The 12309-nt window shown below is 50.6% G+C and overlaps 1 protein-coding gene across 1 annotated transcript in view; it reads left to right on the forward strand.

Moving 5' to 3' along the window:
- The window catches only part of NAT8L (N-acetyltransferase 8 like), a 37924-nt gene extending 27312 nt beyond the window's left edge, over positions 1 to 10612 (forward strand). Inside the window, exon 3 of the mRNA XM_030019837.2 lies at positions 2346 to 10612. Within this exon, the coding sequence (XP_029875697.1) occupies positions 2346 to 2713 (368 nt within the window). The 3' untranslated portion in view covers positions 2714 to 10612. The remainder of the gene's footprint in view (positions 1 to 2345) is intronic.
- The last annotated feature ends 1697 nt before the right edge of the window (positions 10613 to 12309 follow it).

Genomic DNA, 12309 nt, shown 5'->3' on the forward strand with positions numbered 1-12309 from the left:
CAGGGTTGATGCTAAAGACGGAGCTGCTGCCCAAGTCGGGTTTTCTCCTGCTTAGCACTGGGGAAGAAGGCCACCGCCTGCGGCAGGTCATAGCGTGTCAGGGGGTTCTCCTGTGATGGGGTCTGCTTCCTCTGCATGAAGCCGTGTTCCTCCTGAGCACTGAAAGTCAGTGCTTTCCTTCTTGGTGGGAGACCTGTCAGTGCCCCTCGTTAGCTGCCGTAATTGAATAGTGGCTTTCTTAGGTGTTAATTAAGCAATATCCAGGATAAGGTCACAGTTGCCCTGTGCTGACAACATGGGTCTTTTCAGTTCAATTGAAGACACTTTTCCTTCACCAGGACTTTCTGTAAAGATCTGTAGTTAAGACCTGAGTAATTAATTACTTGAATTTCATTTGTGGTTGGTATTTTTGTTTGGGGTTTTGTTTTTTTTTTTTTTAAAGTCCCCTTGCTGGTGGGGCCAAGCGATGCTGTAATATTCCAGTTATAGCAGTTTCTAAGTGCATCAGGTTTAATGTTTGTTGCCCAGTACAAGCAGTGGGATGGGATGGGATGGTATCGGTGCCTCTCTCCAGAGTGGCCCAGTTTTTTTGAGCTTCATAACTGAGGCTGTGGTTGGAGTGCTTGGGACCTTGGGGTACTTGCCCCAGGCCCAGCTGGGTGCCCTTCAGGCTGCTGGACTTTAATTAGAATGGTTTTTGCTTTGACCTCTTGAATGCAGCATTTGCCCTACCGAGCCTTCGGCCCCATGGCAGAGCAGCAGTGCTGACCCCCCTGCACCCCCAAAAGCACAGCCTGTTCGTTAAGCCGCATCCTCGTTCCTGGAGCAGTGTGCCTGCTGACCAGTACCAGGGTGCAATTAAGGATGGGCTGGTTTTGCTCGCTGAAACTCTACATGGTTTTGGCCCAAGTTGCTTGAGCACCACGTTTCCAGCTTGCGGGATGCTCTTGCCTGGCACACGCCAGCAGAGGAGGAGCAGCAGCTCCAAAGCAAGGGGGACCTGGCCACAAGCACCCCAACTTGCAGGGAAAAAGGGGTGGGTGAGCCTGATCTTGGCTGTGCCTAGGAGATGCTCTTTCTGGGGGGTGTATATGGCATTTTCCCCTGTTGGTGCTCTGCTGGCTTTCATGGTCCCAGTTTCTCACTACCAGCATCTTGCTGGCCAGTTTGGATTTTCTATTTGAAGCTGTCTTAGGCAAGTCCTGCACTGAGCTCCTGAAGTCCGCAAGAGGAGGATGAACTTACATATCCAGGCGTGCATGGGGAGAGGTCAGAAGCAAGCCAGGCAGACACTTACTTAGCCTTTCATATCAAGTCCTCGTGGGTGGAGAAGCGGGTGGCAGGAGGAGCCACTGGGACCCCTGAGCCATCAGGGCTGCTCTTGCATTGCACCTGAAAAGCAACATCCTTACAAGTCCCAAAAAGAGGTTGGGACCATGGCTTGGTGTCTGGCCCGCAGCAGGCACAGGTTTCCCAGACCTGGGGAGGCTCCAGCACCTCCCCGTGCCCCAGCACGGGGGCTCCCGTCCTGTTCCGAGCTGGCTCATGCCATAGCACCAGGGAAAGGGGCTCAGCCTTTCCATCCCCTCGCTGTCATCCGGGTTGGATCCTGCCCTCTCAAATCGCCGAGGATGCTTTGTGCACCACCCTGTGCTTCTCCCCCGTGGGCTCCCCGCCTGCGGGCAGCTGCCCCTGCTCGCTTTGGAGGCTGCAGGTCTGCCCAGAGCACGTTGGCAGCTCTCAGGTGACGAGCCCGGTGACGTGCTGCCCGCACCGCCGGCGAGCTGTTCACCTGCAGACGAGAGCCTCCGGAAAGCGTGATTCCCAGTAAAGGAGGAGTCTGGCAGCAAAGCGTACAAGGGGCTGCCTGTGCCACCGCCGGGACCTGAGGTGGGATGCAGCAAGCAGCCAAAGATGGGTTGTGCTGTGCTGGGTGGGATCCGGGACTCACTGCAGTGAAGTTACTGGTAGGACAGGAGAGCGTGACTGCATGCGGGTCAGAAGTTACCCATCATGTGCCACCATGAGCTGAGGATCGTTACCCGTCTGTGATGGCAGCCAAATGCACTTCGTAACGCTAGGTCCCAAGGAACCTTGTTTTGGTTTGTAGTGACTTTCCTGTGCATTTTCCTTGGGAGAACAGCATTCCCTTCACAGTGTCAAGGGAAAAAAAAGTTTGGTCCTTATTTATGGAGGCCGTTAGTCCCCACGTGTGACAGAGAGGTGATTTCTGACCCCAAGCCCGGCTCCCATCGGTGTGTTCTGTCAACGGGTGCTTTGCCTGCCTTGCCCATCGGGGGCGGCCGGTGGCTACATGTGCTCACGTGCTGCTTTATCTCCCGCAGGCTCCTGCTTCTGGGTCGCCGTCCTGGACGGCAACGTGGTGGGAATCGTGGCGGCACGGGGCAACGAGGAAGACAACACGGTGGAGCTGCGCCGCATGTCCGTCGACTCCAACTACCGTGGCAAAGGGATCGCCAAGGCCCTGGGGCGCAAAGTGCTGGAGTTTGCCATGCTCAACAACTACTCCTCCGTCGTGCTGGGAACCACGGCCGTGAAGATGGCAGCCCACAAGCTCTACGAGTCCTTGGGGTTCAAGCACGTGGGTGTCGTCGAACATTACGCCCTGCCGGGGATGACGCGCTCCTTACTGGAGAGAATGTTTTTCCAGCTCCGCTACCACCGCTACCGCCTGCAGCTGCGGGAAGAATAAAAAAACCCAACCAACCAAACGAAAAAAAAAAAAAATTATCTTTTTTTCCTCCTCCTCCCCCTTCAAAAATAATAAATTACCCTCCTATTTCTCGTCACTGTTGATTTGCCAATTTTGGGTTGAGTTTTTGTTCCCTCATGTCATCTTTTGGTTTGCTCCGTGCAGCTCGATCGTCCGGCCGAGGAGCGTTCCTTCCTCGCATGCTGTAGGTGGTGGTGCTGGGAGTCCTGCGACCCGGCGGGGCAGAGCGGAGCGGAGCAGCGGCCTCTCCTTCCCAGGTACCTCCGTAAAGCACAGAAACTTAACTGCAAAATAGTACCACTGCTCTGGTGTACATAGTCTTCTCCTTTTCCAAATGTAAGATAACATAGTGATGCATTCATAATAGCGCGGAAATATTACTTGAATGCAGTTTTCAGTATTTCATGCACCAGTAAGTAGAATATGCATTCGTCTTACCGTTATTTACTGGTTAATAGTTTTCAAAGAAAAGGTGGGGGGTAAACACCCCCCCCCCCACCGCAACCCGCTTGCTACAATGCATGAAGAGGAAAGCGCGTGCACGCACTCAAACACATCGCACTGCCACCACGGCACTGGTGTTGCACTTTTTTTGGATGTGCCTCATTCTGCCAAATGTCTGAGAGACCCTGGGTGCATCCGGTAACCACGACTCCGCTCCATTCCCCCCCTCCTTCCTAAGCCAGCACAGACTCGGACCGGCTGAACTCTGAGCCCCATTGTACCATAGTGTGAAGTTAAGATCAAACCTAAATATCTCCTGCGCTGTTCTGTAGCCATGCGTAACCTGCAGTCCTGGGCCAGACTCCGCATGTGCGTTGGACTTTCTCTTTGCTGCCTTTTGGGGTTCTTCGTTTGTTTGTTTTTATTTTATTTTTAAGGGGTTTTTTTTTGTTGTTGTTATTACTTTTAGTTTTGGCTTTTGCTGAATGGTGTCATTGAGGCGTAATGGAGGCTGCAGTTCCTATGGCAACACATTTGCACATTAATGTGCGCACCAAATCTAACCACTTCAGAGAAGCAACGTGTGACAGATAATAGCATTTTGGGGAGCACCGGGGTGGCGGGGGGGGAGCGTACTTATTATCTTATCCAGCTGCTTGTTTGATAAATGTAGATGGCCTCACTGCAGCCTTCCATCAAAGGTAATTAACTGCTTTAATGATGTCAGATTTGTGAATTGTACAATGCAAAAAGCAATGCAAAGCAGATTCGGCATGTGTCTGTACCCGGTATGTATGTACAGTGCCTGCCAACTAAAGAATAACCGAGACTACAGCTTCTTCTAGCCTGAGATATCAACTTTTATAACTTATTTAAACAAATAGCAACTTTGCATGAATTACGTCTTGGGGGAAAAAGAAGATCGGTAGGTTTTAATTTTTAAAATGTGGTATCAGAAGTATACAGAAAACCATTTCTGGCTGCACTTAATTTGGGGTGGGTGGAGGGGTTCAGCTCTGTTAATACATTTAAAGGGAAAACCCCTTTAATTTAGTTCCTGGGTGAAAAAAAAGTTACTATTTTATGAAGTATTATGCGTGTGGGGGGCGGGGGGGGGGGAACCGCCACCTATCATGAAGAACCCGATGAAAGGGTAGAGCATGCGTTAACCACGCTTGCGCTTGCAAACACAATGGAAGCATCAGCGGGAGAGCCCCAGACGGGAGCCCGCGTGGGGCTTGCGGAGAGGAGAGGAGCCGTGGGGCGGACGGGGAGGGGGGCAGCAGCACGGACCCACGCGTGCTGGATGCTGCCCGGGTCTCACTCGTAGCGAGCGGCGCCCCGTCCTCTCCAGCCGAAAGCTTTCCCGGCACTGAGACGTGCCCGGCGATGCTGAATGAGAGCAGCGGGGAGGGGGCTCGCCCCATCCCCGCTGGGGCCGCGGACTGGGCACCAGTGCCGGGGATGGAGGGGCCGTTTGGCGCGACCCCGGCAGCGCGCTCGGCGCTGGGCTCGGGCTCGGTCCAGCCTGGAAGGAGCCGGAGGGGCAGGGTCCCGGTGTGTGTCCCAGCAATAAGGGGGGAAATGAGGACGGTGAAGGGCACTGTAGCAAGAGACCGTGAGTTTAATTAACAAAATTTCTGTATGGGGCACTATATTTTTAAAAGTCTTTCTATGCTGTACATTTCTCCTGAAGCTGAAATAATGTACTGTTGGTAGGGGTTTTTGTATAGTGTACAGAAATTGGCAGAATATTTTCTTGCTGCATTCAGTGATTTATTAACCGAAGTAAAATAGACAAATATAAAGTGTTAGCAAAAGTTGAAAGAAAAAAAAAAAAAAACCACAAAACAGTTTGTGCCTTTTTTAGTTTATTTTTCTGTTGCTATATAATCACTGCACTAAAACCTTTCCAGAGGGGAAAAAAACAAAAACTAGTCTCTTAATAAGGGAGGAATATGTAAAGCCTAAATTGAGCGTTAATTTTTTTATTGGGATATTTAATTAAAAGAATGTTGCTGGTTTTATTTGATACCTGTGCCTTTGTAATAAAACTCCACATCCTGTCAGAAAAGCCAAACCTGGAATAAATCCCACCAGATCCCACAGACGCAGAAGTACCATCAGGTTACCAGTATTTTCTTTTAAAACGTGTAAACCTTAACTGATGATATTACAGTATCTGATCGTAATACCTGTTGAGTTGCTTGGGAAAGGGGTGCTTTGGAAAGGTGCAGCTTTCGGGGTGCTGTCTGCATTCCTCCCCGGGCACGCCGGATGCCGGAGATGCACCGATAAGGGTTGAGTCGTTGCCACTTGGTCGGTAGCTGCTGAGAAAATTTCTTCCTTTAACGCTCCTGCCAGTTGCTTTGTGACAGGGCTCTTTGGAAAAAATCCAGCTGGTTGCTCCCGGCTCTCCAGCCGGGACAGCTCGTTTCCGAAGGAAAGGGCTGGCTGCCAAGTAGGCTGGGTTTTGCTTTCCTTGGAAGATGGAGAGGTCTGGTGGGTGAAACAGCACTGATCCCAGCCCTGGGTTTTATTGGAAAGCCCACGTGGCTGCCAGAGCCGCATCCCTGGTAGCAGCAGTGGGACGGGGGTACGGGACCTCCGGCGTTGTTGCCGCTTTCCCACCCAGAGCTGCTCTGAATAGGATTAGACAACGTCGGGCTTAAAAGCATCGAGCGATACTGTCGTTTCATCTGCATTCGTGGGAAGTTTCCCTAAACGTGATAGCTCAGGCTCAGCTCTGGAGCGAGAAAGCCGCTGCTCTGCATGGCCCCTGGGCTCTGGACCATGCCGGGCTCACCCGCTGCCCTCCCCAGGGTCCGGACGCCTTGCCCCCGCTGCCTGGGCCAGCGTGCCGGTAGACCGTGGGGCAGCTCACGGGCTGACGTGGTGAGGGTGAACCGCCTTGAGCGGATCCATTCGTCTGCTCTGCCGCTTTCAGGGTGCACTGGTTTAAACAACACTGCGTGGAAAAGACCCCGCAGCTCATCGCTTGTGCCCCCCAGTACTGGCTTTGCAGCCCCCCTTGGGGACCTTCTTGCTTCTCCGGCACCAGATAGCCGTGATCGGCACAGCCCTGCATCGGGACCTTCCCCATCCCCCTTTCTCCGGGCTTGACCCTCACCTCCTGACTCGCCCCATCCCAGTTCAGCGGCTGGGTGGGTGCAGAGCAGCACAAGATGGTTGTGGGTTTGGTCCTGAGCGAAAGAGCTTGTGATCTGGACCTACTGCCAGAAACTCCTTGAGATCCTATTGCCAGTTGTCGAGTCTTAATTCCACAGAGACTCACATCAGTGCGAGTCGGGAGGTGGTTTTTTCCTTCCAAGGACACGTCTAGCTGGAGTGTGGGGAAGAGTGGAGCATCTCTTGGGTTTTACCCTTAGCTGGTAAACGTCATGGCTAGTAAGACCACTTCAGATTTGGGTGGAGGATGTGCTGGAGATGCGAAGGAACTTCCCCCAGCTGTGCCAGGTGCCTGCTTTTACTTTGCTGTGCGCGTGGGTTGTCACAGCCCACTGGCCTTGCCCTGCATGCCGTGCAGTGGCACTGAGGATGCAGTTTCCTTGCCTGGCAGCTTTCTCCTTAGCGTTGTGGCTTTTTCTGCTAATCCCTGTGCAGTAGTGGGCACTGCTCGAGTGGCCTCTGCTCAGAGGGGACTGGGGCAGAGCCCTTGCTCACTGGGGAAGGCACCAGGTGTGATGTCCAAAAATCTAAAAAAAAAAAAAAAAAAAAAAAAGGGGGGGGGGGGGGGGGGGGGACTTTGCATTGCCGTGGCTGAGGTCCACAGCCCTCCGGCACAGCCTGGGCCATTCCCTCTGGAGTGAGTGGGAATGCCCTGCACACCCTGAGCAAACTGGCATCTCAAGCACATGCAATATTTGGCAATAAGCTCTGTAGGAAGCTTGGCCCCGAATGGATCCAGGCCAATAATGCTGAGCAATCCAACGAACAAAGAAAGCGGTTTCTAATCTTACTTGAAACCCTTGAACTGTTATTTGTCGTAAATCCATGCTGTGTTTTCCCTCCGTGAAGCAGACAGCACCTGCAAGATGCTTAGAAATGGCAGCTGTAATTCATTTCTGCTGGGAGAAGCAGAAAAGTTTGGGGCACTGCCATCAGCCAAAAGCTGTTCTCTTCCCTTACCTCGCTGTTACTGTGGAGTATGTGGGACGGTATTTCTGAGCAAGCCTTTACCTCTCCCCGAGCATGCTGCATGCAGGCTGTACCCACGCACAGGACTGAGCATCAGGAGCTGGGCTCTCACCTGCACGGTCCATCCGCTCCCGTCTCTGTAGCACGTATGGCTCAGGGAGCAGCTGGGGAATTCGGGGCTGCTGCGGGGCACTGCCCGCTCGGGGAGGAGAGGTGCACGACCACGGGGTACCTTGGCTGCGGGGCTTTTCAGGCTGGCCACCGTGGAAGGAGGTAGCTGGTGGTGTAGTCAACGCCGTCAGGGAGAAGCAGGCTTGTTTTAAAAGATGTTTGTTGGAAGCAAGATGAATTTAACAGTGTTATTTGGAAACTGTAAGGATGCTCGTAGCACTGCAGGGTTGAGCTGGTTGGCAGCGTGCGATGAGGCGCAGGAGCAGGACCAGCGTTTGCGATGCTGCAGAGGCAGTTGCACCCCCAAAGCCAGCGGCACAGCTCGCAGGGCACAAGTCGGTTTTCTTTTGCTATATGCGGGATGGATGCACCTGAATTCTTAAAATCCCAAGGGCCAGCTCTGCATCTTGACTTGTTTCAGCATCGCCCTTCAGCGAATGCAGGGGGTAAATGACCGTGGGGACGTCTGTCCTGAGGGCTGGGACCTGGACAGTCATTTCCCCCCTCTGTTCGTCCCCATGGGAAACGAGGATGATACTTTAGGTCACGACGTCTGAATTTAATAGTCCCTGTGCAGGAGAAGCAGGACTAAGGGTCGGCAGGTGGCTGTTGGGGTTCAGATGTGCTTGTTGGGGACCCGGTGCCGCACGCCTGCCGCGGGAGCAGAAAGTGCTCGGTGCCTGGCGGGGGGTCAGGCGCCTTTCTTGCTGTAGCCGACTGCGAGAACAGAAAGTCCTGTGGTCAGAATTCCCAAGGGAACCGTGGTTTTACAAAACCTTGTCACAATTCTTGCTGCTGCCCGTTGCTCACTGAACCATATCCATCCGTGATGCAGGTCTGCTGCCTTTTAATTTGCCAGATTTGCTGGCTGAGGTGCAAATGGATAGAGACTGACTGCAGGGATTTCCGAATTGCCAAACACACAAAGGCAGGAACCAGCTTCGGTTACCTCTGAATTAACAATCTCATTTTTCAATGTGCTGGGAGCCTGTGTTTCATTAGCGCTAGTGTGATGCTGTTGGTATGCACTCTATTTAAAGCTTAATAAAGGCATTTTAATTCCACACTAACTGGAGTCTTGCGGTGGAATATACTGTACCGCATAAAGAAAACGAAGCGATGCAAACTGTTAAATAAGCTTTAAAATGCAAAAGGATAATTTACTCTTTTTTTTTTTCTCCCTCAAAATAGATCCACACAGAATCTTGAGCAAAAAAATGGTGTGCTCTTGCATGCCTCAGTAACAGAAACTATGCACAGAGATTATGCTTAACTTCCACCAAAACTGCTACCTGAATGGTCATTTGGAGTACCTTTCATTGAAAATAAAATAAGAGAATAGTTTGAATAACAGAGTTTAGTTAAAACACAGTACCATTTAAAACAACAAACTCTAAGTAAGTCAGCATTTGGAGTTTAATGACTGTTCAAAATTGCTGTTTAGTGCTGTCTTTGTATTACATGATGGTCAGCTGCGGGAGAGAATATGTTTTTAACATCTAAATAGTAGAAGATGGACTTATTAAGACCAAGAGCATAACAAATACATAATGCAACTGTAAATTTATTTACGAGTAACATGTTTGAATGCAGAAGCAGCTACTGCTGTGTAAGCGTAATAAACATATAGCTAACGTTGTTTTCAATTTCTTTTCCTCCAAAGCTTAGTCCTTTTGACTTGTAGTATGTATATTTGCTTTTTTAAAAATATAATTAGGTTTAACAAAGCATCTGTTGCTTTGTGAGTTGTACTTATGATTGTGCTGGGCCGTTAGCTTTAAGCAGTTTGTGTGCTTGTGTTATTTTATTAAAGAAAAAGTCTTCTTGAGACAAATGCGGTAAAGGTAAAGGAAAAAAAAATATTTTTTTGGTAGTGTTAAGCACATGTGTGGTATGCATTTGGAAAATGTCCAATGTCGGTTGAAAAAAAAAAAAACTGGAGCTAAATTGCTTACCAGAACTGCTCGTGTTTAAGGCAGTGGCTTTTTAGTTCATGGCTTACAGGCTAAACTCATGCCTAAATAGAAACTCGGATTCCCCCGAACAGCCTCTTACTCTGCATCTCTTCACCGTTGTACAAGACCAATGTGAAATTAGTCTTGTGTTTTCTATGTTCAGCATAGTATGTACTGTACTTTGTAACGGGAAGTGGCTACAAGTCCTCAAAGAAAAACGAACATATTTTAAAACAGCAATAATTACCACTGTAAAGCAAATGAGCACGTGGGGGAGAGCACAGGGAGATAGTTAATGAAGATGATACCGTTAGGAACACACTGGCGTCAGTGCTGCTATTGCACCTGGGGAGCAGGATTAAGTACTAGGAAAGGCCATCGGTCTCTGGGACTGGACTTCACCTTGGCAGAGAATTTGCCCATGTGGGATCCCTCCGCCTGAATCGTTCTTTGGCTTTGTAAGTCCTTACGCAGCGCAGGTTTTTCACCGTAGTTTTAAGGGTGAATTATTGCAAATACCGTTCCTGGTGGGAGAGAGAACCGCGAGGAAGAGCTGTCAGAGTCACACAGAGGAAGGTAAATGCTCGTTGCCGCAGTCTCGTACCCCAGTGTACTCTGCTACTGCACTACTGGGGCTCAACAACAGCAGAAAGTAGAATGAATGAATATAATTTTCTTATGGAGGGAAGCAGGAGTCAGCTCTGTTGGAAAGCTCTTCGAATACCGTCAAGGCATATCGATACAAACCAGTTCCTCTAGCGTGGCAGGACATGTTAACGTGTGTGCGAGTTAGCCCTTGGTGTGCTTTAGGCATTTGAGCTCCAGCCTACAAAGCGTTATCCCGATGCGGCGTGGTCTCTCCATCTTCCGTCGGCAGAGCCCCGGGAGCCGGCCAGCTCTCGAGGGACAGCAGGGTGTCCTCGGGCAGGGTCAGGCGAGGTGCTCTGGACGAATGACTTGTAGGTACTTAAGTTCTGTTCCTGATGGCCGCTGTAACTGTGAAAATTAACCAGACCTGCTGTGATAAATTTGGTTATATAAGGTTTATTTGGTTAATTTTTTATAAGTGAAAACTGAAAAGATGAAAGAGAATTGTAATATGAAAGCAACTGCTGTAAATAATGTACGAATGAATAAAATCTAAAACTTATGTCAGTTTTTTCCTAAACTGTATTGCTGTCGAGTTACTGACACCGCAGTGCAGACGGCGCCTGCATCTTTTCCAGCTCCTGCTCCAGCACGGGCAAACACCCCTCGTTCCTGTTTCCATTGATAAATAGGGATATCTTTATGTGTCATGCATGTCCTTGGCTTATATTTCCACGCTGTTCCAGCTCACTGGCTAATGCTAACACATTCAGAAGCGTAAATGTTCTCGGAGCTGCATATAGTACATGTGGAGCCACTCCTGGGCGTTGCATTGCCGGCGCTGCTCTGCGATGATGGGACCCTGCCCTGCGATGATGGGACCCTGCCCAGCCCTGGCCACCAGCCACGGGTCCGCCTGATGCCCCGTGCCTCCGTTTGTCAGCTGAGCACTCGCACCCAAAAACCCACCTGAGAAATGTCCCATTGGAGCAGAGGACAAAACAAAACCGTGCAGTGTCTTTTTTTCTGCCACCGAGGGCATGAAGCCATAGAGTGAACATTATTGGTGAGGATGCTTTTGTGGTGGAGATGCATCCGTGGGTGTCCCCTGAGCCATACAAGCCCCTTTCTCTTCCCTATGCCTGTGCATTTCCTTAAGTAAAAGCCAGCACAAATGGGCCGTTCCCCGCTGTTTGTGTGTTGGACCTCCACGAGGCTATTTCTGACCAACTCTTGAGCATCCCTGTGAGGCAGGGAAGCGCTGGCCTCCGATTTGGGGAGGGGAAACGGGGGCTCCAGCCTTCGGTCCAATTAGATACGGTTGGAACAAGCTGATTGCAGCTGAAATGCCCTCTAGGGATGTTTACTCCTGAAAAGCAGTTTTCGGTGGCGGTTATAAATGCTGCCGGGAGAGCCCTGCCAGCCAACTGCAAGACCCCCCGGCAAAGCAGCTCTGCAGATGACCCAGGCAGCACCCCCAGCAAGGGCACTGGGTGCTATCGCCTTCCCAGCGGTGCAGGTTGAGGCTTTGGGACGTGCAGGGTTATCTGGCTGAGCAGTCAGGCAGCAACGTGGAGCATAAGGTTAATGCCTTTGCCGTATGGATCCAGCCCCTATTGCTTGTCTGCTTTATCCAGATGTGCAGACACCCGATAGCAGTATCTCACTCAGAGGAGGGGTATATAATACACCTCTGGGACTGACAGTGATATGTGGTGAGATTTGGGGGGGTTCTGGGGAGGGAACAGCTGCAAGTTCATGCATGTGCACAAGCTTTATTTTATACCAAAGCTACAACCATCCCCCCACCGCTAAAACTGCCTTAGCGAAATAAAAGGAAGGTGGCAACAAAAGCTGTGTTAGTTTTAGAAGCTGTATTATGAGTGTGCTGTGTGCCTTAAAACACCACAGTTAACCACTATTTTGGGCTCTAACTCTCCACTACCAGGCCACACATCCCTGCCCTGGTCTCCTTTTCTTCCCCTTCACAGTGGCTTGCTTCAGATTAAAAAATTAAAATTCGTGGGGACAAGGACTTTGCCCCCATGCCCTGTGTTCCCAGGTATGTGCCTCATGCGCTAGAAGAGACCAGATCCCTTTCCCTGTTGCAGGCTCCCCAGCACACCCACCACCTGTATACACCTCAATGCCTCCTAAAAAGCCAAAGCAAACCAGCAACACAACTTTCCTCCAGTCTTCTCTGTGTCCCCACAGCCGCAGGGCTTGGGGTCATTTCATATCTAGGTTTCACCAGGAGTC

Source organism: Aquila chrysaetos, chromosome 1, assembly GCF_900496995.4.
Source record: "Aquila chrysaetos chrysaetos chromosome 1, bAquChr1.4, whole genome shotgun sequence".
Lineage (NCBI taxonomy): Eukaryota > Metazoa > Chordata > Aves > Accipitriformes > Accipitridae > Aquila > Aquila chrysaetos.